The 27620-nt window shown below is 50.0% G+C and overlaps 13 protein-coding genes across 13 annotated transcripts; 6 read left to right on the top strand and 7 right to left on the bottom strand.

Annotated features, from left to right (window-relative positions):
* The first annotated feature begins 734 nt into the window (after positions 1-734).
* N7446_009945 (6-phosphofructo-2-kinase PFK26) lies at positions 735-3555 on the top strand. Its single transcript, XM_058518690.1, has 2 exons — positions 735-1365; positions 1593-3555. The coding sequence occupies exons 1-2, from the start codon at positions 1085-1087 to the stop codon at positions 3424-3426; spliced, it is 2115 nt and encodes a 704-aa protein (XP_058369478.1). The 5' UTR covers positions 735-1084; the 3' UTR covers positions 3427-3555.
* A 377-nt stretch (positions 3556-3932) lies between these two features.
* Positions 3933-7650, bottom strand: N7446_009944 (uncharacterized protein; the record flags this gene model as incomplete). The annotated part of the gene is made up of 3 exons (XM_058518689.1): positions 3933-4528; positions 5316-5349; positions 5404-7650. The coding sequence occupies 3 exons, from the start codon at positions 7648-7650 to the stop codon at positions 3933-3935; spliced, it is 2877 nt and encodes a 958-aa protein (XP_058369477.1).
* Positions 7651-8113: 463 nt separating this feature from the next.
* Positions 8114-9611, top strand: N7446_009943 (uncharacterized protein; the record flags this gene model as incomplete). The annotated part of the gene is made up of 4 exons (XM_058518688.1): positions 8114-8179; positions 8234-8486; positions 8510-8750; positions 8800-9611. 4 exons carry the CDS (start codon positions 8114-8116, stop codon positions 9557-9559), a joined length of 1320 nt encoding a protein of 439 aa, XP_058369476.1. The 3' UTR covers positions 9560-9611.
* A 357-nt stretch (positions 9612-9968) lies between these two features.
* N7446_009942 (F-box protein) lies at positions 9969-11644 on the top strand (the record flags this gene model as incomplete). The annotated part of the gene is given in 8 exon segments (XM_058518687.1): positions 9969-10255; positions 10288-10410; positions 10480-10668; positions 10700-10799; positions 10814-11098; positions 11109-11259; positions 11290-11466; positions 11490-11644. The coding sequence occupies 8 exon segments, from the start codon at positions 9969-9971 to the stop codon at positions 11642-11644; spliced, it is 1467 nt and encodes a 488-aa protein (XP_058369475.1).
* Positions 11645-12083: 439 nt separating this feature from the next.
* N7446_009941 (uncharacterized protein) lies at positions 12084-12539 on the top strand (the record flags this gene model as incomplete). Its single annotated transcript, XM_058518686.1, has 4 exons — positions 12084-12173; positions 12224-12255; positions 12346-12427; positions 12513-12539. The coding sequence occupies 4 exons, from the start codon at positions 12084-12086 to the stop codon at positions 12537-12539; spliced, it is 231 nt and encodes a 76-aa protein (XP_058369474.1).
* A 401-nt stretch (positions 12540-12940) lies between these two features.
* N7446_009940 (uncharacterized protein) lies at positions 12941-14446 on the top strand (the record flags this gene model as incomplete). Its single annotated transcript, XM_058518685.1, has 4 exons — positions 12941-13086; positions 13181-13208; positions 13285-13798; positions 13860-14446. The coding sequence occupies 4 exons, from the start codon at positions 12941-12943 to the stop codon at positions 14444-14446; spliced, it is 1275 nt and encodes a 424-aa protein (XP_058369473.1).
* A 625-nt stretch (positions 14447-15071) lies between these two features.
* N7446_009939 (putative tetracycline transporter) lies at positions 15072-16491 on the top strand (the record flags this gene model as incomplete). Its single annotated transcript, XM_058518684.1, has 2 exons — positions 15072-15140; positions 15202-16491. The coding sequence occupies 2 exons, from the start codon at positions 15072-15074 to the stop codon at positions 16489-16491; spliced, it is 1359 nt and encodes a 452-aa protein (XP_058369472.1).
* A 391-nt stretch (positions 16492-16882) lies between these two features.
* On the bottom strand, positions 16883-17941 carry N7446_009938 (uncharacterized protein; the record flags this gene model as incomplete). The annotated part of the gene is made up of 2 exons (XM_058518683.1): positions 16883-17619; positions 17674-17941. 2 exons carry the CDS (start codon positions 17939-17941, stop codon positions 16883-16885), a joined length of 1005 nt encoding a protein of 334 aa, XP_058369471.1.
* A 287-nt stretch (positions 17942-18228) lies between these two features.
* N7446_009937 (WD40 repeat domain-containing protein) lies at positions 18229-21134 on the bottom strand (the record flags this gene model as incomplete). Its single annotated transcript, XM_058518682.1, has 8 exons — positions 18229-18891; positions 18947-19245; positions 19301-19432; positions 19486-19620; positions 19671-20626; positions 20681-20832; positions 20883-21040; positions 21095-21134. 8 exons carry the CDS (start codon positions 21132-21134, stop codon positions 18229-18231), a joined length of 2535 nt encoding a protein of 844 aa, XP_058369470.1.
* A 236-nt stretch (positions 21135-21370) lies between these two features.
* On the bottom strand, positions 21371-23298 carry ilv3C (putative dihydroxy-acid dehydratase; the record flags this gene model as incomplete). The annotated part of the gene is made up of 3 exons (XM_058518681.1): positions 21371-22540; positions 22614-22825; positions 22887-23298. The coding sequence occupies 3 exons, from the start codon at positions 23296-23298 to the stop codon at positions 21371-21373; spliced, it is 1794 nt and encodes a 597-aa protein (XP_058369469.1).
* Positions 23299-23502: 204 nt separating this feature from the next.
* On the bottom strand, positions 23503-25285 carry N7446_009935 (uncharacterized protein; the record flags this gene model as incomplete). Its single annotated transcript, XM_058518680.1, has 2 exons — positions 23503-24967; positions 25023-25285. The coding sequence occupies 2 exons, from the start codon at positions 25283-25285 to the stop codon at positions 23503-23505; spliced, it is 1728 nt and encodes a 575-aa protein (XP_058369468.1).
* Positions 25286-25786: 501 nt separating this feature from the next.
* Positions 25787-27149, bottom strand: N7446_009934 (uncharacterized protein; the record flags this gene model as incomplete). Its single annotated transcript, XM_058518679.1, is given in 5 exon segments — positions 25787-26130; positions 26249-26268; positions 26296-26699; positions 26796-27057; positions 27076-27149. The coding sequence occupies 5 exon segments, from the start codon at positions 27147-27149 to the stop codon at positions 25787-25789; spliced, it is 1104 nt and encodes a 367-aa protein (XP_058369467.1).
* Positions 27150-27171: 22 nt separating this feature from the next.
* Positions 27172-27450, bottom strand: N7446_009933 (uncharacterized protein; the record flags this gene model as incomplete). Its single annotated transcript, XM_058518678.1, has 2 exons — positions 27172-27358; positions 27419-27450. The coding sequence occupies 2 exons, from the start codon at positions 27448-27450 to the stop codon at positions 27172-27174; spliced, it is 219 nt and encodes a 72-aa protein (XP_058369466.1).
* Between the last annotated feature and the right edge of the window lie 170 nt (positions 27451-27620).

Genomic DNA, 27620 nt, shown 5'->3' with positions numbered 1-27620 from the left:
GGTACCCCCTGCGTTACCGCCAAGCGCCAAGGATTCCGCATCAGCCTACGGGATATGGGTCAACCCTCCCGGGGCTTACGGCAGCGGAGATCAGCGTGCTGGAACGGGAGCCTACAGTTGGTCGGAAATCAATCTGATGTGTTGAGACAACGAGCCAAGGGAGCCGAGTATGCTCCGAGAAAAGGGAGGGATCAGCCCGCGCGGTAAGCTTCACGTCACACCGTGTGTTCTAATTATTGGTCTTTGATCTACCGTGAGGTTGAGTCAAGATCCAAATTTGCTTTTGTTGAGCTGGCAGTCTGAAATCAACCCATTAGGGGTGTGCTGACTCTGTCCGGAGATCCAAGAGGGGTTAACGGCTTGTGAGCACATATCGGTGCATTAGGGAGATTTGCAAAGCACAGGGATCATATTGTATGTTTTGTTGCTCCACCGTTTCTTTCAGTTGCCGTAGCCAAGCATTCTCCCTTTGGCTAGAGATAGGATGAATACATCTTGCATGATCTGTGAGACCTCCCTCGCATGAGATCTTATGTATAAGATCTCTTTGATCCTGCCCTAAATCCATTTCTTCCCCTTTCCGTAGTCCGTCCTGAGCTGTATATAGCTCACCTTTGACATCATACCTGGCGATCTTGCCTTCACATTATTGATCGGAGTCTTGATCCACTGCACTAGCTGCTTGACCCGCATAGCCATTTCGTCATTGAAAGCGATTCTAGGGCGCAGTGCGTTCGTTTACCTCATTTGACAGTCGTTAGCGCCTATTCTTGGGACACAAGCTGCGCCATCAGGATAAAAAGCAAGCAAACCGTCAAAGATCCGACCTATAAGCATCTTGTTCTTGTTATTCTTGTTATTCTTGTGTTGGACATAGAAGGCAGCGAAGTGACGTTCTGATTGCCGGAGTTGACTCATCCGCAAACCCCCCTCCCGCCACTTTCTCTCTTTCCTCACCAAAATCCTGTCTCAGGGGATCCCATCGAAACCACAACGACTGGGTCATCTGCATCAGAAATCAAGTCCTGAAGAACAGGCGACACACTTTCTATAAAGGACAATATCAGAAGATCCCCTGCAGGGGATGGCACAACATTCCAATATCGCTCGGTCGGCTATCAAGATGTCGGCCACATCGCCTGACGGTGCAGGAGATCAAAGGAATAATATTCGGCCCAACGGCGCCGTGTCCACCGGGAATGTCTCGGGATCGGGAAAAGAAGGAGCCCTGTTGCCCCCGAAAACTGTGGTCAATCGAGCGCTAGGCAATGACTTGCATTCCGAGTCTTCACAGCCGCCCAAGGGTGGAGTCGGAAACACTTTGGCTGATACTCCGGTTTCTACCGCACCTCCGTCTCCACAGATGTAAGTGTGTCCAAATTCTTTCCCTCAATCCTCTGGGGTTCTTGTTTCAGTCCGCTCCCTGGTCTATCAGAAGAATGATCGGCAAGATGTACCTCGGGATAGATTCCCGAGGCTGAATTGCAGCCTTATTCTGAGCTTGTCTGCTTACCCCGGACCCCCAGACCCTGTTCTTATGTTTGTCATTTTATGCGCTTAGCGAACCTTATCTGACGTTATTTCACCTACAGACTTGGCACTCATCAGCCTGCCGGAACTCCTAGCCGGGTGCGAGCAACCACTCTCGATATTCCCGGACTGACCAAGTCCAAGGTGTCTCCAGATGGCCGAATTGCCCAACGTGATGTCGGTGCAAAGCTGGTTATTGTCATGGTCGGTCTTCCGGCCCGAGGCAAGAGTTACATTACCAAGAAATTGGCCCGGTACCTGAACTGGCTCCAACACGATACCGAAATCTTCAACGTTGGACAGCGTCGTCGTGTGGCTGCTGGAAAGTCGCCGTCGCCAGCTCCGCTTGGCCGCAATCGCAAGCCAAGCACCGTCCATAACGATCTTGTTGACTCCGTGCGTCGGTTGAGTGTCAGCGTTGGGTCCACTTTGAAGACGTCCGAGACCTCTGAACCACCAATCAACGAGGCACCGCTTCCCCCTCCAGTCGTTCCAGCTACGATTCTCGTCAACGGAGAGGTACCAGAACAGGTCTCTCAAAATGGAAGCACTGTGGTACCCTCGATCGATGCGGGCCCTGGCCAATCCCGCGAGAACGGAATGCCTATCAAGGAGGCTTCTCCTGAACCAATTGACCAGACTGCAAACTTCTTTGACCCCCAGAACCAGCGTGCTGTCAAGATGAGAGAGCAAGTGGCGCTCGACACTCTTGATGAGTTGCTCGACTACATTCTGGAGGAAGGTGGTAGCATCGGTATCCTCGATGCTACCAACAGCACCATGGAGCGTCGCAAGGCAATTGTTGATCACATTCGCAACCGCGCTGGCCCTGAGCTGAACATTCTATTCCTCGAAAGTAGCTGTGTGGACCCGGATCTCCTCGAGGCTAACATGCGCTTGAAGCTTTCTGGTCCCGACTACAAGGGTCAGGACCCCGCTGATGCTCTGGACGATTTCAAGAAGCGTGTGGCTCTCTATGAGAAGTCTTATGTGCCCCTGGGTGAATATGAGGAAAGGAACCGCATGGCCTACATCCAGATGATTGATGTCGGTCGTAAAGTGGTCGCTCATCAGACCCATGGATTCCTCTCTTCCCAAGTTGTCTATTACCTGCTCAACTTCAACCTCTCCCCTCGCCAGATTTGGATCACACGGCATGGCGAGAGTCTGGATGACGCCGCTGGCCGCATTGGTGGCGATTCCGGTCTCAGCGAGAATGGTAGACGGTACGCAAAGGCCCTGGCTCGCTTCATTGACCATCAGCGTCAACAGTGGGAGACATACCAGCGACAGAAGGACCTTCTGAAACACTTCCCGCCGCGCCCTGGTGACAGCACACCTCCCAACCCATCTTATATCCCCCGAGAGGGACCTCGCAACTTCTGTGTTTGGTCTTCCATGATGCAACGCTCCGTTCAAACCGCCGAGTACTTCAACGAAGATGACTATGATGTCAAGCAGATGAGGATGCTTGACGAAATCCATTCCGGCAAGATGGAGGGCATGACCTACAAGGAAATCCAGGAGCAGTACCCCGAGGAGTATGCCCACCGAAAGAAGGACAAGCTCTTCTACCGTTACCCCGGACCTGGTGGAGAAAGCTATCTCGACATTATTAACCGCTCTCGCGCGGTCATTGTCGAGGTTGAGCGCACCACCGACCATGTGCTGCTTATCGGTCACCGATCTGTTGCCCGCGTACTCCTGGCTTACTTCCGTGGCCTGAAGCGTGATGAGGTCGCCGATCTCGACGTCCCGATGGGCGTGCTGTATATGCTGGAACCGAAGCCTTATGGAGTTGATTTCAAGGCATACCGCTATAACACCGAGAGCGACTGGTTCGACTATCTCCCAAATTACGAACTGCATCAAGTCCGTACGCAGACGACCCATTAGAGCTCCTTCCAAGCAATCAAACATGGGGCTTCGCAATTCCATGACCTGCTACGATCTATCATGACTTGCCTCTGACATGACTTGGCCCGACCTCCTCAACGGCTCCAGCCATCTACCATTTCAATGCAAATGCTTTTTTCCCCACTTTTTGCTCCTTCTGGTGTTTATGGGCCTTCTGATTTGCTTTCCCATTTGCATCCTGATTATGTATTATCATGCTTATCTTCTCATTATCTAGCTTGTGTTTTGTTCTCAGTTAGCACGCGCCTATTGCATGCTAGGCGTTACTCTACTTTCTCATACTGTCTGTTGTCTTGTTGCTATCCTCCTGGCACCTGGACATTAAGATAGAATTAGCCATGGCAATCTTGCTCAATGGGGCTAGACAGCTTTACCATAGGCTGTCACTAGAACTGCTATTGCTGATTATAATAAAAGCATTCCGCTCAAGTTCATCAACACTTCTCCTCCCAACATACGACATATAAACTGAATAGATATCTTTTCTACTCCTCCCGCTTCACCTTCTCAAAGATCTCCAAGAAGGCCTCCGGTTCATCCGCGCCTTCGACATGATACTTCCCCTGCACAGAAATATAAGGCACACCAGAAACCAACCTCCTAGCCGCCGTCTTAGCCTCCAAATCCACCTCCTCAGCCCCAACATCCTCATCCAACATCTTCTTCACGGCATCCCCATCCAACCCAGCCCCAACAGCAGCCTCAATCAAAACCTTCAAATCAGTAATATTCTTCTCCTCCTCAAAATAAGCCCGGAACAACTGCTCCGCAACGCGACTCTGCACTCCTCCAACCACCCCCTGCTTCTCCTCCTTCTCCTTCGCCATCTTAGTCTCCTGCTGACCAGCATACCAAAGCAGTCGATGCGAATCCCGCGTCGACCCCGTGTTCCCCCCAAAAGAGAAATGAATCCCGTCCCCTTCACCCGCAGCGGCAAGTCTCGAGAAGATAGCGCTCATCCGCTCAGCTCCGAATTTCTGCGCGTACATCTCTGCCTTGTTGACGCCTGGATAGGGGGCTGCTGCTGGGTTTAGGTAAAATGCTTTCCAGTGCAGGCTGAATGTGTCTTCTGGGTTTGAGGCTTTGTGGGCTGTTATAGCCCTTGACAGCCGGCGGTAGCCTACGAAGCACCACTGTAGGTTGGGGATACGGTTAGTTTTTTTGTTGCGTCGTAATATAAGTTATAGTTATAGTTGGGGTTAGGGTTGGGTTAGGGTTGGGGTTGAGGGATATTCACCGGGCACACAGTGTCTGATATGATTTGGATGTTGAAGTTTGTCATTGCGAGAGGCTTGGAATGTAAGATGAGGGGTTTGAGAGAAGAAGATTGGGTTTGGACTTCTTTATGGCTTCGGTTTCTTTTCATGTCGGGGACCGTCGATTTGTCAGCAGGGGACTGGGACGGAACTGTTTCATTGATGGGATATTTGGGGATGAAGGTGTTCGATCGCATCTCTACATCTTCATTGGATCTCTTCTATCTGGGGTATGGCCTCGTACTTTTGCATAGATCAGCTCGTGTCTGCCTTTTCCCCACCGGGGCCCTTCGTGTTGTGGCCGTCGATGTACTTCGGTGATCAGCAAGCTTAAGGCATTAAGAGAGGATGAAAGTGACAAGTGAAAAGTATTTGTTATTGAGGTACACGCTATTATTCGATACATTTACACCGTAAGCTCCATAGATGCATGTCCAAAAATTGTAATCTGGACAAGAGCCAACCGAGATATTTACTGGCCAACTCTTACATTTGTGACATAATTAAACAGAACTCCATTAAAGCACCTGCTGGGCCTGGCTGGCCCACTGAGCCCCCGAGTTACTGTCGAATACAGTCGACGAGTTGGATTGAATAGGCATGCTGACAGACGGGGGTTCTGATTTTGCTCAAGTGCCGAGGTGTACTGTTTGGAAGTTAGTGAGATTCGGGGTTAGAAAGGCATAGGAGAATATCTCACCTTGAACACAAAGTTCAAGACCAAAGCAATGGCCAAACCGATGCAGACAACGATAGGACCGATCATGTTATCCAGGTCCTTCCCGCTTCGCTGACGGATGAGTCGCGCCCGTCTCTCGTACATGAACCATCCCCATACTGCAGCGAAGATGGCAAAGAATGTGTACACCACAGCCAGGGTCTGGGCAATCTTGTTGTGTTTGCCAGCAGCATTGTAAAGACCGAGGGACAGACTCGACAACAGGATACTGATGTGAAGCCATTTGATGAAGGTTCGCTGATTAGCAAGCCAGACCTTACTCTCCACACGAACGGGGCCAGCGTCCTTGATCCAGACACCAGGGTGTCGGACACCAGGAGGCAGGGAAACAGGGCTCTGTCCAAACCAGCGTTCGGGGGAGAATCCCACGGCCTGAAGAATTGACTCGAGACGAGAAGGCGGTTGAGGCTCTTCTTCTGGTTCATCAACATATTCGGGTTCTTGGTGTTGGATTGAAGAAATTTCAGGAATTGAAGGGCGGGAGGCCCTTGGTGCAGGCTCGGTGATGCCTGATTGTCTCCGTACGACAGAGGGGGAGCCTGCGTAGGAGTGGTGGTAGGGTGAACCGACAAGCGCCCGAGTACTTGGACTATTTGCTCCACCCATGAAGCTACCCACTGCTATATCTTCCTCCGCTCGTCGTGCCAATCTCTCTCGCTCTTCGTGGAATGCAGTTTCGGGATCACGGCGGATATCGTTTTCCAGCTCACTCAGCCAGAAGGGGAAACTGTTGACATGGTCTTCGAACAATGAGGCAACACCGTGCACAAACTTGGAGAAACGAGGAGCATCCTTGACCAGATGGGAAACCATTAGATCGTTGACCCACTCGGTGTTGTGGCCCTTGCCCCGAAGTTGGATCTCGAGCAAAGCGTGAGGGAAGCGGTTGATCTCTCCAGTTCTGATATTGTTGAAGGGATAGGTCATGTCGGCGTCGTCCAAGTCGGCGCGGTGCCACTCAGCTGGGTCGCGACACGGACGTTCGCTGTCGAGAGAATCCTCCCGAATCAGGGCAAGGTTCGTATCGAGAGAGATGCGGATGCGGTCATCACCAGGGATTTGGAATGCGGTACGTGTGTAATTGGCACGGAGCATGGGTTGCAGGTCATTCTCCTTGATGAAAGATTGGAGCTCATCAATATCCTTTTTAAGAGCTTCGGCAGCTGCCGACTCTCCGTTGTTAGAATCCTCCATACGATTGACCTTCTTGTCGAAGCGGTATTCGCCGTCCAAAAACTCCTTGACGTGCTTATTCTTGAGTTGAATCTTGACCTGTCGACTTTCGTCTTCGTCGGTGACAATCTTCTTCTCCAAGAATACAGCAGGCTTGTCTTTCAGCGACCCCGTCCAGCGTAGTCGCAAAGATCCGGCCTCGGGGGCTCGTGCAACCTTCTGGTTGTAGAGGTCGAATTGAGGGTTGTCAAAGTATAGGGAGGTAATGGTCGGGTCTTCGGCCAGGGTATCGAGGTCCTTGGAGGTTCCGGGGTTATAAATAAGGACGGGGAGACGGCGAAGAATGTAAGTCTTGACTTCCAAAATGTTGTCTTCGTGGACCCAGAATTTGTAGGAAGAGTATGTATCACGGCCAAACCCACGCTCTGGTTCTCTTGGTTGCACGATGTCTTGACTCAATGTCTCTCGAACAAAGGAGTACATCACCGAGAGCTGATGGACAAGTGGCGAGTAGTCCTCCGAGTTGAAAGGTAATTGGGACAGTCGCACTTGGAGCAACGGTTTCACTCGGTATCGGGCTCCACGCTTTCGGTCATGTTTCTTTGCAGCCTTGAGGAAGCCTGTAAAGTTGATCCGGCTGTATTTTTCCAATGCACTGACTTCCTTTGTAATATTGTCCAGCTCTTGAAGAACCTCCGAAGCAATTGTTCTCTTCTTCTGATCGTCGAGCGCGGGGGCATCCTGCTCCGGGCCGGGTGCTAATGGTCGCAATTTAGCCTCACAGGCCGTTGTACGTTCTCGGAGTTGTTGTGAGGTCTCTGCCTGGAAGGAATTCACTTTGTCCAGCTGCACATTTAGCAGTTCCTGTACAAAGGTCTCCTCATCTTGCTCGGTCCATTGATCGTCCTCCGAGTCGCTAGCATCCTCCCCAGTGACATCATGCTCCCTCAGCAGTGTCTTAAGCTTGGCGTAGTCAATGTACTTTCCTTTCCAGGGAGGGTACACCGCAGTGCGGAGGGTCTTCCCAAACCGCATTTTGAGCCAGTCTGGTTTAGAATGGAGTTGTGCAGCTGGTTACTCAGGTACGGCCCTGCGCACTTTGCGAAGGGGGTAAAAGATAAGAGAAACGAAGAGACAATCCAATGCCCAGAAGGCGTTTAATAGAGAGGCTGTGAAGCTTTTGATCCTATTCACGGGCAAATGCAAAAGAAGCCTAAAAAATAGCTTGAGATTAAGCGATGGCGGCAGCTTGAAACGAATGCGTAGAGCCAGCGATAGACGCACGTGCTCAATTGTGACCAATCAATGGCCGAGGATATCTGAGAGCTTGGGTGGCGAATCAAGACCTAGAGCATCACGTGAGAGGCAAACAAAGTCACATGACTAACTAAAAGAGAAACCGGAAAATCACAGACCGAACACAGACCGGATTAACTCTTGCCCGCATATAACCGGACCTTATTTTACTCGGTACACGGGGTTACTTTCATCCGAAACCATGCAGTACCTCGGACATTACCGGTTCCAGGGCACGGGCCACCCTCCCTTGCCTTCAACTGGCGCGGTAAGCTCTCCGCTCCAGACCTCGGGAGGTTCTCGATGCTTATTTAATTGGCAGTATCAAATCAGTGTGCAAATCAGTGCGCAGTACCCTATGCAGAACGACATCGTCGATATAGGGTGCCCTGGGCTCTTCACCCATCTTCTTGATGGTCTCCACGATTTACATCGCCAACCATTTCCCCACGTTCCCAACCCACCCTCCGTCAAAAAACGCGCCTCAGTCGCTGTGATTCTCCACGTCCGACCAAGCTATGACCACTGGCCCGAAGCCTCCTTCCATGATAAGTCCGAATCGCCGACTGAGAAACGTCTCATAGATTTCTTTGCGCAGGACTGGGTACAAAACGGCGAGCCGGAAGTATTGTTCATCAAGCGCTCCTCCCGGGTGGGGGATCGATGGACTGGTCACGTAGCATTACCTGGCGGGAAGAGAGACCCCAAGATGAGGATGATCAAGCTGCGGCCATTCGGGAGGCTGAGGAGGAAATTGGTATTGATTTGACTGGCCCAGATTGTATTGCTGTGGGAAACCTCCCGGAGCGAGTGGTCTATGCCAACTTCGGGTCTGAAATGTACGATCCTTTTTCATTCTTGCAAGAAGTTTACTAACGCCAGCCGCAGTCTAATGGTTCTTTGTCCCTTCGTGTTCGTCGTCACCAGCAGCACCATTCCACCTCTTCGTTTGCAACCCACCGAAGTAGCATCAATCCATTGGGTCCCGCTGCGGGCTCTCCTGTCACCTTCTCTACGAACCGTTGAAAATGTGGATGTGTCCCAACGGTTGCGACTGGCACTGCCAGGTGGATTCATGCCTCGTGCCGCAATCCGTTTTTTGATAGGCCAAATGCAATTCTCGGCCATCCGACTAATCCCCTCCGAAAGCCAGTACTGCACTACGGTTAAAGGCTTTATCCCTAATGCTAACAACCAAGCGGATTCGACTGACATTGCTCGCCCACTTCTGCTTTGGGGACTGACCCTCGGGGTCATGACTGATTTCCTCAACATGCTCCCACCCCACCGCTCAATTCAAGAGTGGAAATATCCTACTTTTACTGCCCCTGATCTGCGTTTTATTGTGGGCTTAATGACCTCCGGTCTGAGGAAGCGTAATACCTTCAATGCTACTACAGGCACTCGGCCTCGCCCAGCGTCCGATAAAAGGTGTTGGACTGGTCCTGTAGGGGTCTTGGGTCTTGGTGTGGCAAGATACTATGGTCTGAAAGACCGTCCCACAGATGGGACTAACTATGCTGTGGGCATCTTGTTGCGCGGATATTACCAGCGTATTCGCCAAGCCATCTATGTATTCCTAGCATGGCGTGCAGTGGTTGTTTCGATCACTGGCATACTTGCATGGCGCTTCCTCCTACCCCGTTGAAATGTACAATAGTATGAGACTTAAAGTACAAATCAACATCGGTGTCAGTACAAATCCTACTAAGAACACCATTCTACTTCTTTGAGTATAGTCTCAGAGCATGCTGCGAGGAAATCAACTTTGTTGATGTGATACGTCCCGAGCCGTGTTTTGATCGATTGAGTACCATATGGTCGCTCTGGAATAGCGAATTAGCCTACGGGTGTATGATAACTCATGGTTATTTGCGCACTTGTCAACGCAAAACTGTTGGTAGTGAACTGGTCAAACAGATATCTGCCAAGGGCCTCACCCCAAGACATCAAGTTCCAGTGTTTTGCACCTCCTTTCCTTCAACTTACGCCCACATGTCCGAACTCTGTGCCTTCCCAAGGCTTTGATTCAACGCAGTGTCGCTACACGGGCAAAAATGCCGTCCCTGCAGAATCTTCCCGATGAATTGCTGCTCAACGTGATCAACAAACTTTCGGTATACGACGCCATGGCCTTGTCGAAGCAAAGCCGTGGAATACATGCTCTGTGCGATGTGAAAAATCTTCAGAAATATCATCAATCGAAGTTTGGCAGAGAGAAGTACCCGCAGACCCATGAAGCTGTACTCCAAGCTGGCCTAGACACATTACTTGCCATCTTACGAACTCCCTGCCTTGGAGATTATCTTCGCCGTGTGGACCTTTACGGAACTGGAATGATTGAGTTTGATCCTGACTTTGAAAATCACATCCAAGATTTTGTGCTTCCCCCGAGGAAATCGACAGACTCAAGCAAGCAATCCTAGGCGCCGGCTTCCAAGATGCACAGGAGCGCGAGTCAATTTTATCCATGCTTTCACGCAACCCTGCTAAATTCCAGTAAGCTTTTATCTCTTTCTAAGCACATCCCACGGAGTGCTACGCTTTTGTTACTCACTAGCAATACAGATCTGATTCAAGCACGGAAGCACTTCAGTTCAAAGATGCCTTCATTACGCTCTTGGTTGCAGCTGCCCCGAATCTTGAATTCATTTCAATGCATCCATTACTGGAATACATTCGATCTTCATCTGCTGGGAATTATGAAAGGGTGAATCTTCTCCAAAGATTGTGCTGTCGGGCCTCTGCGTCTGCAGAGTCGGTGCCATACTGCCAAAATTCATATTAGCTTCCACCCAGACGATAAGCTTAACGAGTCCAATGAGTACGTTGAAGATCCATATTATCATCGTCTCAATATGGTCCGCAAACTACCGGCTGTTGAATCGGTCGCTTTTATAAGCTGGTAACGTGGAGCAATGAAGCCGGAATACCACCTCCTCCCCGTTCCGTCAACTACAGCAAAATCAGCTTTACACATTCTGTAATGGAAATTTGGGATCTTTGCCGTATTATCAAATCCGCCAAGGCCTTGAAAAGTTTTATTTCCACCATCGGTGGTCGTTTATACCCTGAGGGTGGCAACCCCGTGTTATGCGCGACTCCGATATTCGTCCCTTTGGATGCATCGCCAGACTCTAGAAGATTTGAATCTGGATCTAGAGAGCCAGACACCTCGGCAAGACTTGTATGATAAGGGATATCAATCCCGTCAAGAAGATAGGATGACCGAAGAGGACCGAAAAGATTATGAGGAGCAATGGGCAGACGAGCTACTGGAGCTAGCCGCCCCAGAAATCGCACCCTTGCGCGTCTCCCTGAAAGACTTTCCACAGCTCAAGAATATCAGTATTGGAGCCCATAGACTATGATATCTAGCTCGAGGTGCAGGAGATGGCAAGAAGCAGCTTGACTCAAAGTCTTTCAATCTTGTTGATCATATCCCGTCTACTCTTAAGTCTCTCCGGATTTACGGGCACGGACAGCCCGCAGATACTCCCTATCTGGATTACGAATCTGATCTAGATGTCAATGCCCAAATTGAGCAACTGGCGCGTGAGAAAGATGCCAACTGCCAGGACTGAAGATTTTTGAAGGCGTTGATCCTTGTATTCCAAATGGCAGGACTGTGGATGAAGGGGCGGATGAAGATGATCTAGAACTTTTCTGGAAAGATCCAGATGACAACAGGTTTGATGACAATGTCAATCTAGAATCAATGCTGTCAGTGTAAGTTATATTGAAGAGCAACATAACTAGCTACTAGTTTTCTGCCGAGTTATTGGGGGTTAAGACGGAACACACGTAGTCACTGTATCAGATGCATATGGAATATAGGTGATGTTTTCTTGATATTCCGAGGCACAGTCCCGAGTCATCTGGAATTTCAAATACATTGAAGGTTGCATGACTGCCTTTGACAATATGATTTGAGAAACTAGTATGGGGAACACTTGAACTTGCACTTTTGTAGAAACAAGACATAATTGAACTATAAGACACGATTTATGTAATTATTTAGGTTCAATCCTATATCTCTCGAAATAGTAGAAATAATTCTTATGTAGGTCGGGGTTGGAAAGTATACATGTTACAATGTTTGGGGGTCACGCGGATCAGATTCCGGAGCTCCCCACCTCCGGTCAACATCCTTTTCTCCCCCTACACTCGCCATGGCTCAAAAGCTGTATCCACGAGGCACAGTCAAGCGCATTGTGAAAGCCCACTCAAACCGGAACTTGAGCAAAAATGCCGACATCCTGGTACGCTATCCCAGCCCGTATGAGAGACACCCCTAACCCGCTCTGTTCAGATCTTCCTCGACTATATGCTGTTCATGCAAGAGTATGTCTTCCTCTTTTGTCTTGCTGCCCTCCAATTTACGCCCCGACCACGACGTGTCTGAAACAGCCATAGACTAATACCATTTTGCAGGTTAATGCGCGAGGCCTCAATCAAGTCGCGTAAATCTGGCGAGAAGAACATCTCGGCCAATACGGTGCGCAAGGTTACTGAGGTATGTCTTATCGGACTGACGAGATCCGGGCTTGGTCCAGACAACTTCTAGGGATCATAGTTGACGAGCCTTGATACTCATTTAGAAAACATTGCGCAAGTTCCAGGGATAGAAAAAAATACCCCTCGGCATCAGTTGATTTCGCGACAAGTGGCAATGGGACAGTACTGGAATTTGACGGACTTGCATAGATACTGTGATTTTGGGCACTGGTGGCGTACTGGCGCTTGGGATATGATACCCAACAAGACTGAAATAATGAATTGACGTTATGATAACTTTTCACTGAATCGGAGCCTTGTAGTCATAGGCAGCGTAGAAAGAAGTGCTGGTTTGCTAGTAAAGAGCGCCCAAAGTGGCTGCACACACCGACCAAGGGTTTCGGACCCGCATATTGATTCTTCCTTCTTAACACTTCTTCTCCTGATCATCACTTCGCATTTTGCGCTTTCACCATTGTGCCCCTGTACAGGCCTTTAATACTTTCACTACCTGTGTTACCCACATTCCATCATGGCTCCCGCTTCCGCCACTCAGAAGCCCAAAGACCTCAAGGAGAAGGGCCTCTCCCGAGCTTCGAGCACCTCCAAGGCTGACCCTGAGAGCCCGGTTACTGATGCCAATGGAATTGAGAATGGCCACCTGAAGGAGCTTCAGAAGTATGATTCCCCTCGCGTGAATCTTGTTGCATGGCACTGGTCCAATGCGCAATGACTTTTCGGACAGAGTGAGCTAACCATATACTTCGTTCAGGTCTCTCCGCAATGCCGTTAAGAAACTAGTAAGCATCTAAGCTACAAACTCATTTGCGCATCATCTTCAATCCATTTTGTGCTAATGTCCCCTCCTCATCACAGAACTCCACCGCCAAGCTCGATGCCATTCTCGCCGAGAACCCCGGCAAGTCCCTCGACGAACTCATCGAGGAGAAGAAGATCAACAACGACCAGAAGGCTCAGGCCATGAAGAAGCCTTCTCTTCAAGCTGCCGTCAACCAGATTGAAGAGCAGATTGCCATCTATAAGCAGTTCGCTGCCCAATACGAAGAGAAGTTGGCCTCCCAGAAGGCTGAACTGTTGAAGGCGCACAAGGAGGAGCTGGAAGCTGTCCGTGGAAATGCTATTGCGGATGCGACTGAGTCTAGCGCAAAGGCACTGCGCGAGCGCCTGCTCACCATGAGTAAGTTCCTGTGCGCCGCGGCCAACCTCCGCCGCGAGGGTGATGCTACTACTCTGGAGAGTCTTGCATTTGAGGGTGTCCTGTTCCAGGTCTACGGTGGCTCTCAGGATGCAGTCAATGCAATGGTGAAGTTGATTGATGGTGCCGGTGAAAAGGTCATTGGTGTCGAGGGTGATGCGCTTGAGTTCACCTGTGAGTAGAGGGTTACCCCTCCATATTGCCGGGTCTGTTAGCTGATATTGGTTATCCTTAGATGGTGACGTGAAGCAGGCCTCCAACAGATTTGCTCCCGCCGAGGAGATCACCGAGACTGTCCCCGAGACCACCCCCGCCTCTGACCCTACCATGACCAACGCTGGCCTTACCGAGCTTCAGGATGCCTCTTTCGGTGCCGAAGCCGCCCCTGCCTCCGAGAACGATCAGCTCACCCCGCCTGCCCAGACTCTCGTTTCCGATGCTGCCAACACTACTGCGGAGAAGAGCTATGGCTCTTTTGACCAGGCCGGTGACACCGGTAATGTCGAGCTTCCTCGCGACCCTGCCGAAACCGACACTGGGCTCCAGGCCACACCCGCCAGCGCCGATGGCGGTTTGAACAACGGTTCTGCTGGCGCTGACGTTGCGCAAGAGAACGGTGCCAAGGGCCAATCCAATGGACGTCGCGGACGGGGCCCACGTCGTGAGTCATCTCGCGGTGGTGGCCGAGGCCGAGGCGATGGCAAACAGGCCCGTGGTCGTGGTGGTGGTGGTGGTCGCGGTCGTGGCGGTCGTGGACGCGGTGGCGGCAATGGCTCGCCTGCTGAAGCCCAGCCAAAGACCAACGGTGGCACTTCTAACTAATCCGCTGAAGTCTGCTTTCCACGGGCTGCTTCCTCGATATGGTTTTCTATCGAGTGATCTCCGGGCCATCTGCTTTTTCATTATTCCCCTCTACGATCACTGGTCCGATTTCATGGATCACGAACGCAACGAATTTTCTTCACGGAGAGTCACTTTTTGATCTCTTCGTCTGGCTCTGCCAAAGTCTTATGGACCATGTTCTGCTATTTTTTTGAGCGTGCATATTCCCGATCTTCAGAGAGCTTTGCTCTCACGACATACATATGTATTCTATGGCTAATGTTTTATCGGCGCGTGTGAATGGACCGGTGGACAGGCTTAGTTCGGATATGAAGCGGAATTGATTGAGGTGACTTACACCGCTGCTTTCTCTATTCTTTGTAGATGTAGATGTAGATGTAGATGTAGACACTTGGACTCGAAAAGAAAGTATATAAACACGTGACACTCCGTTGGCCAAGCCACGCTAAAACACGATAGGAAATCAACTACGCACGCAATCAGTGGAGCTTCGCTGATCAAATCGCGAGTACATCTGTTAACTCCCTTCCTTTCATTTTCTTACTCTCTTTTCTCCTTCAAGCCCTCAATCCCATTCAGCAATATATACCCAGCGCCGGCAAACATGGCCGTCGCTAGCGCCCAACGTAAGCAGGTGTTGAAGGTGCTGATGCTTTCATTATTGATAGATCTAGTAAGATGAAGCCCCTCCAAGCCACCAATCACTCTGGCCCAAAAACTAACAATACCTCCAGATGTCCTTTACATTTATTCTACCGCTCTTTCCCTCACTGCTCTCATTTTATCGCGCCCAAGATCCATCCCCGGATTCCCTTCTCAACCGCATCTTCCACTACCTAAACGCCTATAAGAACGCCTTCGCCCGCCCCATTGACTCGCGCTATGACATTGTCCTCCTCGGCGGAGCCCTCGGTTCACTATTCTCTCTCCTCCAGGCCTTCGCCGCCCCAGTCATTGGCCGCCTCTCCGACCGCTATGGCCGTCGTCGCGCCCTCCTCATCTCCATGATGGGCAATCTGTGGAGCGTCGCGCTATGGGTGTCAGCCCGGGACTTCCGCACTTTTCTCGCGAGCCGCATTATCGGTGGCTTGAGCGAGGCTAATGTGCAAATGGCCAATGCCATTGTGGCGGATGTCACGGACGCTGAGCATCGTGGCTCGTCCATGGCGTTGGTTGGAGCTTGCTTCAGCATTGCATTTACGTTCGGTCCAATGCTCGGTGCGGCCCTTAGCTCTGTTAATATCGTTGCCGAGAATCCCTTTATCGTGGCTGCCATTGTTTCCTTAGCTTTGATCTTTGTCGAGACTACCTATCTCTGGGCTTGTTTGCCGGAGACGCATCCGCGGTTGACGGCACTTCAGCGTGAGGACGAGAACACGGAGACAAAGGGAGATGCGTCGAGTAAGAAGGCAGATGAGAAGAAGTCTGTCCCTGTTAATCGCGTCCATACTAACAGTCCTGCCCTTCTCAACGCTCTTCATTTCCTCTTCTTGCTTCCCTTCTCTGGCCTAGAATTCTCTCTTCCATTCTTAACTACCACTCTCTATGCAGGAACAGCTACAAAAGCTAGTCCTGCAGCATTGAATGGCCGTCTCCTATCTCTAATGGGCTTGATCGCTTCTCTCCTTCAGGGCACTCTAGTCCGTCGTCTTCCTTCTCTGATCACCCTCCGCGCCGGTGTCGTAGCCTGTGCCATCTCATTTTTCTGTCTTGCTCGAGTTTCTTCTCCCTCGGGCCTGTATGCAGCCGGCGCTTTGCTGGCTGTTACCAGCGCTACCGTTGTAACGGGATTGAACAGCTTGGGAAGCTTCGAGGCACAGGATGCGGACCGTGGCGCGGTTATGGGTCGTCTGCGAGGATGGGGGCAGGCTGGTAGGGCCACTGGTCCTATTGTGTTCTGCTCTTTGTTCTGGTGGGCTGGTCGTGAGGCTGCTTATACTGCTGGTGGTGTGGCCATGTCTGTTGTTGCGGTTGGTGTTTTTACTTTGTTGAAATCGCCTGCTGTGCACAAGAAGACCGAGTGATTGTGTCATTTCAGACTTGGTTGGCCGTATTGTGTCGCTGGTCGATGCGTTACGTGCATGTATTATCATGTTGTTCATTGCGCTTATATTGGCAAATGTATTGAGAGTTTTTGGAGTACTCAATTGTATTTCTAGTCGAATGTACAACTGCTTATTTGATTTATTTGCTCAATAATCTAGTAACCGGGTATAATAATACATAGAGGAGTGGCGATGGTGGAGATGTCCTTATGGTCCTGCGAAATAGACAAGTTCAGGTGAAAGAGAGGAGTCTGGGAATTTGTCCAAAGGCCACATGAGATCAAAACGAAGCTGTATCTCTAGTACAAGCTTCCGCTTCCTCTATATGGCATGGGGCAAGCTCCATCAATTCGGTAGCATCTTTTTTTTGTCATGGTCTCCGGCGGTGACTCGAATCAAACCCATGATTCTGACAAGTCTCCATGGCCAGCCCAGGATTTGTGACAGGATCCAACGAGCCACGCGCCTTGCCAATAAGCCAGTCTGTCAAAGTAACGAACTTCGCAGTCCGTTCCCAGCCATCCGCTTCATCGGCATGCTCAATGGTATGAGACAAGATCCGACCCTCCTCGTCAAAAGAGAAGATAAATAGACCAGTAAACTGCTCTTCTTTTGAGAGCTTAAAGATAGGCTCTTCGCCCCCGAGAAGCACACTCAGGCCTTTATTAGTACCATTTTTCGAAGCGGAGAGATGACTCTCTTGTAACGAAGGAGAATTTTGAGATGCGGTTGTTGAACCCGTCTTCGACGAGGGAGACGGGTTGTGGAAAGATCCGCTGTCTGTTCGAGGCTCGGTCTTCCAACGGACTATTAGTCGCTCATCGCCGCAGTCGTGGTGTTCACCGTTGCGCAATGGATCGAGTAGTGTGCCTGAGCGCACGATCCTTTCGCTGAGGATCTGTAGCTTCACGTTTCCGAGTAAGGGGACGCTGCTCCATGCGACTGGGACTGTCCATAGTGCTGCGCGGTAGAGGGTGCGTCCTTTGACAGTTGGGAGGTGTGGATGTGTGGATGGGAAGAGATGGAGGTTCACGTTTGGGGCGAGGATTTTGGTGGGAAGAGTGTTGTACAAAAGGGTCGGGAGTAGGGGTGATAGGGTCCGTAATGCTTTTATAATGTTAGGCCAGCAAATCTGAACAGTGATTAAGACGACATGCTTACTCTTTCCGAGCTTCAAGGTCCTTTCATCGGGTGGCTTATGGTCGTTTCTCTGAGGGGTTCTTTCCCCTCCGTCTAGATCCCCGCGTACACGGCTCGGAGAAAAATATGTTGTTGGAAGTAGGGAGGCTGATGCTGGAGGAAGCCAGGGCTCATTGAGAAGGCCATGGCGCGGTTGTGCTAGCTGTAGTCGTGACAGCGAAGCAAAAGATCGTGCTGACGCAGGGCTCTTATGGGGAAGAGAGATTCGCGGATAGACCAGCTTCGGCATTATGCTTCAATCATTGAGCTGATTCCAGTGTATTGTGTCGTCAAGCCATGGAGAATAGGTGGTTGAAAGTTGGAAAGTTGAAGATGGAGAAGTTCCTATCTCCAATGACGTTGCCGGAGCCAATCACGTTCGGCCCGTATACAACCAGACCATCTAGAAAAATACAGCGCATAGTTACATTGGGATATCTTATTCCTGGTTTCCTCGATGATTCCATTCAAGGCACGAGTAATGTAAGTTTACTGACGTGTAAAGGAAATGGGAACAGAGTAGACCTGAGTCTCAAATCAAGCCAATTCATCATCATCGCCCATTCCCATGACTCGTCGCTCTGCCATATCGCGGATCTTATCCTCCAGAACACCACGTCCATAACGCTGTGCAACCTTAGCAGCTGCCTCGAGCATCTTGCCGTTGCGGTCCGTCATCATAGCCACCAACTCTAGTGCCTTCATTCCACGCTCCTCGCCCTCTCTGCATTCAATGGCCAGCATCTGCAGCAAGTTCTTATCCAGGTCGAGCTCTCTCCGCGCCATATCAGAACGCTGACTTGCTGTCGCATTGGTTGAGGACAACAAGTCGCGGAAGAGAGATAGGAGGATATTTCCGCGTACGAATGATTCCTCGAATCGGGATCCCTCAGTACGCTCTGCTGCTGCTTCTTCGGATTCGTGGGAATCTTTCGGGGGAACACTGGAGATAGGGATCTGGAAGTCGAACTCGCTGAGAAGTGGCCGTGGGAAGTAGGGGTTTTTGTCGCCACCCTTGAGGATGATGCAGTGGAATTTGTCTTGTGCAACAGCGACTGGCCAGTACGTCTCTTCTTTCCGTCCGCCTGCGAGACGTGCCATTTGCTTTGTGTCAAGGAGAGGAACCCACCGGGCTTGCCCGGGTGTGCGCCAATGCTGTAGCACCAGTAGGACACCGGTGGAGTCGTAGATGCAAGGATCCTAGGCATATGGTCAGTTTCGTTGTGCTCGTTCTTTTAGTTCAACTAGTACATACCCCGGAGTCGGAGAAGAAAACACTCTGCAATGAAGCCCCTTCCGGAAGGGCCACTGTATCTTCGTTCTGGCAAATTTCGTCACGCTTGACATTCTCCACCGTATATCGTAAACTCGTGTGGCGGCCATCGACCCCAATGGGTCCATTGCCGATGCTCATAATGTAGTCGCGCCAAGCCGCGCAAGTGACGGCTTGACTCTTTTGCCTGTATACCTTGAAAGGGGTCCCAAAGAGGGTGTACACGCGGACATAGTCCTTTGATGTCACAGCGACGATGTATGAGTCGCTGAGCGCCAAAGCTAATGATATATTAGCAAAATGATACAATGGGGACAGCCCTTCAATAACGCATACCTCGAACTTGTTCTCCCTCGGGCAATTGAGTTCGCCAATCCGCTCGCGTAGTCCATGTCTCATGCGGTCGATAGAAGATAGTGGCAGCGCTGCCGTCAGAAGGACTATTGGCGAAAAGTGTACCGTTGTCATCTATACTTGATCAGCAACTAATCAACCAAAAGCCAAACCAGAACCAAACTCACTCAGACAAGCCTTGTCGTACATATAAGGATCGGTGAAATGGAAGTCTCGATGAGCCTCTCGGTCGTAGAATTCCACAGTCACAGTATGGTGCGTTTCTTGGTCAACAGTCCAGACAGCACCAATCAAGTTCAGACCTGGCCATGTTAGCAATTCCATCCTATACCAAGATGGTGTCAAAACATACAGAGATATCTCCTACTTCCAGCCCATGGCGTGCTGCCAGGCTGGAGAGGCGGGTGGGCCAAGGGCTGCAAACTACCGCCAGAGTGAATTCGCTTGCTGTCGGGGCCACCAATGTCATTGAGATGACCATTTGGCCGCTTTCCATAGATATTGAGCTCATCCTCGGCATAGCCAGCTCCATCATCGTCATCAACAAAATCGCCCATCTCTTCATCGCCGCCTAGGATATCATCCAGCGAGTCTGGAGTTCCCCTTCTGGCAGCTCGCTGGATGGCCTCCTTGGACCGATCTGCCAACGTTGTTCGCTGGACATTGCTAGAGATCTCGCCTAGAGGTCCAGGGAAAATAGGGGCAGCCTGCAGGGACTTCTGCAGGAGTGATTCGTGGTCTTTCGGTACAAAGTTATCATAGATGAAAAGCTCTCCATCTGAGGTCGTGAATGAAAGTGAGTTTTTAGTCGGGTGCCATGCAAGGTTCATAACATTTCCAAAGTCGTATCGTTGTAGGATCTTCTGCGTCTTTGCTTCCCAGAGCACAATTTGTCCGTCTGCCGCTGCAGAAGCCAGAAGAGTTCCGTTCGGGGCCCAGCTCAATGCCGTGATATCGCCGGTATGCCCCCCAGCAAACGTCTTCTCTTTCTTCCACTCAGTAGTGGAGTAGATTGAGATCTCTCTTGTTGCTTCAGCAGAGGCAAATGCAGTACCGTCTGGGTGCCACACAGCTCGCGATGTCGCCTCGGCATCCGGCTCCAGTCGTCGAATCACCCCATCAAGTTTGCGGACCAGTTCCGGCTCCTCCTCGTGCAAAGAGTAGATGTATAGAATGCCGTCAGTGCCGGAGACCGTTGCATATCGGCCATTGGGATCGAACGTGACGTGCTTTGTTCCCTTAGACTGTTCCCGAAGGTACTTCACTTGCGTCATGTCGTCAATTTTTACCATTTTGACAGTGAGTTCACTAGTTCAGCTGCTTTAGCAATCAATTTCCTGCATGCGTCAATGTCATACTCACTCGCTTGCTACAGCCGCCCACTCCCCATCTCTCGTCACCGCGATATCCCTCACTGGCAAAGCGCATCGGACTAGCAAGTTCTGCATCTTGCCAGACAGAATGTCATACTGCCAGACCGTTCCATCCTCGGCACCCATGATGAAAGACCCATTCTGGTGACCTTGTCAGCCGAATTAGCGAGACCGCGGAATCTCCAACCTACCGTAGCACCGATACCGAAATGCGCGTCGACACCCTCGTCAATGGTCTTGGGCTCGCCATCCTCGCCGACCGTGTAGATGCGAATTGCGGAATTCGAACCGCCAGTGATGATCCGTCGGCCGTCGGGCGTGTATGTCAATACTGTTGTACCGGGAGTGTCTGTAGAGCGCGTTGTTAACAGGTATCGCCGACAGGCTCATCCGAATAGCTTACGGGCTGGTCGCCCCCGCGGGCGAAGAGCGTCAAAACTCATCTCTAACGAGATCTGACGTAGATAATTGAAGTTGCAGTCAACAAGTCTGGAGGAGCCTCGATCCCAACCTGGTGGATCGCAAAGGCCAGGGACCCCCGACGCGTCCGCGTGACGCGCCTTGATTTAACCCGATTTGGAAACAAAATAGGGCTCAGGGCTCAGGGTAAGGGCCTCTGTCCCTAGACTGGAGGTATGCATTTCAATAGATTCATTCATTTAGTTTCAGATTGTTTCTACTAATTGGCACCTCCAGCAGTCAAGAAATCAAAATCTGCTCCTTCCTGAGCTTGGTTCACCGACCGCTCATACAACCCCCGGTATCCTCTCCGCTGCTTTCGCGTCTGCACATCCCCTGCAAGGACCTGTTTGCGTTTTTCGATACGAGCCTGCAATACTGAATCAGAGACATCCAATTGCAGCTTGCGAGTCTCGATATCGCAGATGATTAAGTCCCCCGTCTCCACTGCACCAAATGGGGAATCTGGCAGCGCAGCTTCGGGCGAGATATGAAGAATGATGGTACCACCGGCCGTTCCTGACATTCGACCATCAGACAGACGCAGCATATCTTTGACTCCTGCTTCTCCTAGCTTCTTTGGGATCGGTATAAGGCCAGCCTCGGGCATACCGGGGTTGCCAACCGGACCAATGTTTTTCAGGATAAGCACGCTATCCTTCGTAACCGCGAGGTCCGGATCGTCGATGCGCTTGGCAAGATCGGCTGAGTTCTCGAACACTACAGCCAGTCCAGTATGGGAGAGCAGATGTCTATACTTGGATGCCGAGGCTTTGATAACCGCTCCATCTGGAGCAAGGTTGCCGCGAAGGACGACCAACGATGATGAGGGAAATAGCGGATCGGACATTGGCCGAATGATCTGCTGTGCGAAGTAAAGTTGTTTGGTCTGAGATGCATCTAAGACCTCGCCCAATGTTTGCCCGGTGATCGTCGAGGCAGATAAATGAAGCAAAGGCCGAAGCACTTGCAAGAGGGCCATCATGCCTCCTGCGTTGTGGAAGTCGTTCATATAGTTATCTCCACTCGGTTTGAGATCAATCAGCAGTGGGGTTCTGCGTCCGATTTCTTCAAAAGTGTCAAGAGTGATTACTCCCTGAAGCTCTGGATGCCTATTGGCAATGGCCAACAAATGAACCACCGCATTCGTTGAGCCACCAATGGCCTGGAGAACTGTGATAGCATTCCAGAATGATTCCTTCGTCAAAATCTCCTGGGGTCTTCTTTGGGATTTGGCAATTGCAACTGCATTTGCACCTGTTTCCTCTGCAATTCGCAGTCTGGCTGATGACACTGCTGGTGCAGACGCACCCTTGAGTGGCATCATACCTAGGGCAGCAGTGACACAAGCCATTGTACTAGCAGTGCCCATGACACCACATGTCCCTATCTGTAGGGATATTGGCTGACGTTAGCTGACAAGGTAGGTTCGTCTTTGCCGAGGTAACTCTCCCTGCACATACCGTCGGAGCAAGCTCTTCATTAATTGCTGAGATCTCCTCAACATCAATCTCGCCTGCTCTGAATGCTGCCCAATTGTTTCGGCAGTCAGTGCAGGCACCAATACGCTGTCCGCGGTGACTCCCTGGCATCATGGGGCCGGTGATCAAAGGTAGAACCGGCTTGTTGGCAGAAATACCACCCATCAGCTGTGCTGGAACCGTCTTATCACATCCTGATATACGTCAATAATGATGCCAAGGCGCTATCAAGACGACATAAATGTAGATACTCACCCCCGATCATGATACACGCATCCAATGGCTGAGCCCGTATCATCTCCTCGGTATCCATGCTCATGAGATTCCTTAAAAACATGCTAGTCGGAGCTGAGAAGGACTCAGCAACGCTGATAGTAGGAAATTCTATCGCCAGTCCTCCATTGAGCTGCACGCCGCGCTTAGCAGCCTCGATGAGCTGGGGCACATTGGCGTGGCAGGGGTTGTAACCAGAGAAAGTGTTGATTATTCCCACAATTGGGCGTGATAACGCATCTTCTGAATATCCAAGTGCCTTAATAAATACTTTGCGAAGGAAAAGCGAGAAGTGTGCATCCCCATAGGAGGTTAGGCCCTGACGAAGTCCCGAAGTGGAAGTGATTGGGGTTGTGAGATCATAATCTCTGTTGGGTTCTTCATCATTCTCCATTGTCGAGATTTGAAACAATTACAAGATACCACAAAGACCAACAACAATGGCTTATATATTCCCCTCCTCTTAGTGGATTGTGTCATCGGTGCAAGCCCGACCCGGATATTAATCCGAGCCGAGGAAGTATAAAATCCTAAATGGAGTCAAATATTGAATTACTGTTGTAATCCTGGCTCTATGCAATGTGGGTCTAAATGCGATTTACACCCTAGACTTCATCTTCACCCTCAGCTCCTTCGTCGGTCGGAAAGCTCCCCAGCTAATTTTGTGCCCGGGCACTGCGAGAGATTTACCACTCTTGGGCTCAATCTCCCACATTGCCACAACTCCAGCGGTAAAAATCAGGATGGTTCTCTCAATGAAAGCACCATTCGTAGTTCCATATAGCCCGCCCGCAAATGGAGCAAGGATATTTAGATCAGCTCGCTGTTTGCCCGTTGCAGGGTCTGTTACAAGGAACCGAAGAGGGTCGTATTGATCTGGGTTGGAGAAGTATCGAGGATCATGATGATAGGCGCCGTGTGAAAGGATGATCTTCTCATCTTTGCGAATTGTGTAGGTGCGAGGTTCAGTCAGGCCGTAGGCGGCTTCTTCTGCCGACTCGGAAAGTGTAATGTCGGATGCCAGTTTTTTGGAAGTGACTCCTGCAGAGTGAAGACGCACAGTTTCGTAGTAGCACGCCCTGAACAACGGGCAATATTCGAGTACTTTCTCGATATCGAGGCTGAGCCGAGGGGGTTCATCGAATGGGAACCCAGTCTCTTGGCGGCTTGGTCGAGAAGCTACCACGTAAGAGGATATTTCCTTGCGGACCTGCTCAAGGAGCGGAGGATCTGAGAATAGGTGGGTGATTGTCCAGAAAGCGATCTTGCTTGTGTGCTCGATCAGCTCATAATACAAGGACAAGTGTCCGGCAGCACTGGCACCAGGGGAAAGCTCCAGCTTGCAGAAAGTTCGCATCCGATCTTTGACTAGCTCTGAAGCATCGTCAAGATCCCGTAGTTCAATGCCGGGATCAATCCCGTCGTCCCAAGCGACGAGAGCTCGGTGAAAGATGGACATGATATGACGGAGCCGATCACGCGCCGCATGACCTGCTGAAGCAGAAGGGTGTGGTATATAACGAGGAGTACCAATAAATAGCGTCACATAGCTGCTATCAAGAGTGCCAAGATCTTCCGACAAACCAGGGAACGCTTCTACAAAAGCATCGCCCATCAGAAAGGTAGTGGTGATGTGGCCGACGAAATTGCTCACAAGAGCAAACAAGTTCGCTTCACAGAATGATTGATCTCCTTCATCAGGTAGCTCTACCTGACTGCTTCCACGCTCCCAGGGGTTCTGGTCAACAAGGCTACGGCAGAAGCTCACCAAGTTCGGCATGTTACCTTGCACCAAGCGAGTGATTGCGGATGAAGCTTCAGTGATAAAAGGCTTTCCATTGATAATCGAAGTGGCATTATCACTGATACCTTGGTTTTGAGCCAGTTTCAATTTGCGCGTGAGACTGCGGTCGCCAAAGACATTTTGCAACGCCTGATCGAGGACATGAGCACTCGAAGCATCCTCTGCGGAGAAGACGGTCTTCATCATATGTGGTGAGAGCACGGCATTGTGCTTCTCGCCGCGCAAATAGAGGCCAAAAACAGGCTCATTCATGGATTCTCTATAAGCTATTATTAGCAACTGTGCAGAATAAGGTAAAGATTGAATACACCTACCGTGTTCTCATGAAGAAGTTGACATGATTGCACAAGAAAGAAAATCCATGTCCAATCCAAGGGAACCAGTAGGGCGCTAATAGCACTGCCCTTGGTTTCGAAGGGTCTTGATCGCGGCGCTGACTTTGAAGCCCCGAGACAAAACGGGTCGTGATGCATGCGAAAACAACAACAGCAAAGAATGTAGGCCAATTTACATTTACATGAGGCAACCCATTTCGGGCGCTCTGTAAAAGACCATTGGGTGAGGTTTCATACTCCATGGTGATAATATGGATTGTCAATAACAAACACTGCCATCCGAGATGACACGGTGTTCCAACTCCCACGCTCGCGCAAGTCTCGAAGTTCACAGAAGTTGGCCAGGAACAGGTAAATATTGAATTCCAAGACTCTCAAATATGAATTGATTCAGGCGATGAAAGGGACACGATGGCGCGGTTGAGTTCTTTCCCTTGCTGACTCATCTTGGTAGCCTGAGGTCTCACTTGGACATTTTGATAATTTGAACTGATGGTTTTATTTGCCAAAACGTTAATTGTTCCCTATTTAGTGATGTAGAATTCGAGTTGAATGAAGATGTGAATAGTACTTTGAAGTCGGTGTTCCGATCTAGCTCACATGTATGCAAGACCGAAGTCACAATATATTGTGAGCAGACAACCCATCTCCTAGCTAACAGAAAGCGTTTCTTAACTAAGAGATCAGCACTGCTAGTTGACAATCTAAAGCCTTACTGGGGCACATAAAACATCTGAATCAAATCAAGGAATCCACTTCTGCTCACCCGGAGCATGTTTAGCATTCCGTCGCCGATAATAGCACCAGAGACCCAATGCGAACGCCATTGCAAGAAATTGACTAGCAGCATTCACAGAATGAACAGTCTGATAACGAGAGGGCTGTTGAACTTGATAGATCCACACGCCTATGATCTGACCTGGTCCGGTGAACGCAATATTGAGACCACTTGCTAATGATGCTGCAGTGGCGCTGTGAACATTATCTGAAACCCATGCATATATTGCGGGCAATTCTCCAAAAACAGAGCATATACAGAGCACAAGCATAGCGTATCGAAGATGAAGACCTGGGCTTGGGACACAGGCTTCAGAAGGTACGGTTAGTAGGGATTTTTGGTATGAAGTATGAAGCGAGACATGATCTCTTTGTCTGGGATGAGAAACGTAGCAAATGCCGTAAAGTAAAACACAGCAGCCACTAACCCACAACATCCATATTTGTCCTATACGTATGCCTCTATGAGACTTACCACATGTGCACATGCACAAGGAGGAATGGTAAAGAGCTGTGTGCATCGAGCCCAGTATGGCCAATCCCATGAACGAGTGTGAGTGCAGACAGCGATAGAGAGGAGACACCAATGCCAACACAAAGATAAGTGAAGTAGTGCATCCACCGACGGGCTTCTTTCAAGGTACATTTGGCATCATTCCAATTAAGCGAGTCATCACTGCATTTCCAGCTCAGCCTTTGCATCGAAATTGGTGAAAATGCCTTACCCTCGAGGGATATTCTGACCAAATGAGGCTTGCAGAATAGACTTTTCTTTAGCAGTGAGCCACTCTGCCTTCTCTGGGTAACTCGGAAACGGCGACAGCCAAAATTATACATGGTAAGCCCTCGATGATGAACAACCATCGCCTTGCCTCTAGACTACCAGCCTGGTTCATATATCCTACCCCATAAGCGATAGCACCTGAAAGCATCAGCGACGAGTGTTAGGTAGTTCGAACATGGATATGCTCATACTCCCAAAGGCGCCTGCCAGAGTGACGCTACGAAAAAAGATGGCGATTCGGATGGCCCGTTCTCGTGGCCATACCAGAAGCTGAGAAAGAAGATTATTCCAGGGTAGACACCGGCTTCAGCTGCTCCTAGGAGAAACTGAAGAGGGATGATAGTTGGGACATTCTTGGAACTTCCAATCCCTGCACAAAGGGAACCGAAACAAATGACCAAAAACCCTAAGCATCTAATGAGATGCTGGTAAATAACAACCCCAGTGATCAAGCTTTAAGTAAATGTTTACATTGGAGGAAATAGTGCCTTCATTGCCAAGTTACTCGGTGCTTCGAATAAGGAATAGGCCACCAAAAATAACATAAAGTAACACGATGATGATCAGTCATATCAATCGAATACATGAGATCATCATCTGTGTCGCTATTGAGGACTTTTGTATTCCCTTACAGAATGTGAGTTTTATACAAGGATACAGAGGAGACTCGTTGTTCTCACCGATGTTGGTTCGGTCCAGATAACACAAGAGGTAAGTCAAAGCCACCAAGGGCAGAATTCGACGGTCAATCTTCCTATAAATACTATGAAGTGGTTAGAAGTTTGCCCTCGTAATAAGACAGGAAATGTCTTACCGTGCATAGTCTTCCTTTGTTGGTTCGGCCATTGCTATCATCCAAATACTTAGATGTATACACCCCACATCTGTGACGTTTTCAATATCGTCCAAAAGTGGTGACTGCAGGTGGGTAGTTTGGCTTATGTAAAAAGTGTGTTATTGAGAGTGAAATGTGGAGCCAGAAAGCTGGGCTTCAAAGGGGAGATATATTTAAACAC

The sequence above is a fragment of the Penicillium canescens genome (genome assembly GCF_028828765.1).
Source record: "Penicillium canescens strain IBT 15451 chromosome Unknown utg000006l_segment0_segment0, whole genome shotgun sequence".
Lineage (NCBI taxonomy): Eukaryota > Fungi > Ascomycota > Eurotiomycetes > Eurotiales > Aspergillaceae > Penicillium > Penicillium canescens.
Note: the sequence above shows the minus strand (reverse complement) of the source record. Positions and strands in the feature narration are given on the sequence as shown.

Bases quoted from the DNA above. Each gene is read 5' to 3' on its own strand.
- N7446_009945 (XM_058518690.1), top strand. From the start codon at position 1,085: ATGGCACAACATTCCAATATCGCTCGGTCGGCTATCAAGATGTCGGCC. The intron at 1,366-1,592 runs GTAAGTGTGTCC...TTTCACCTACAG, and splicing joins GCACCTCCGTCTCCACAGAT to ACTTGGCACTCATCAGCCTG.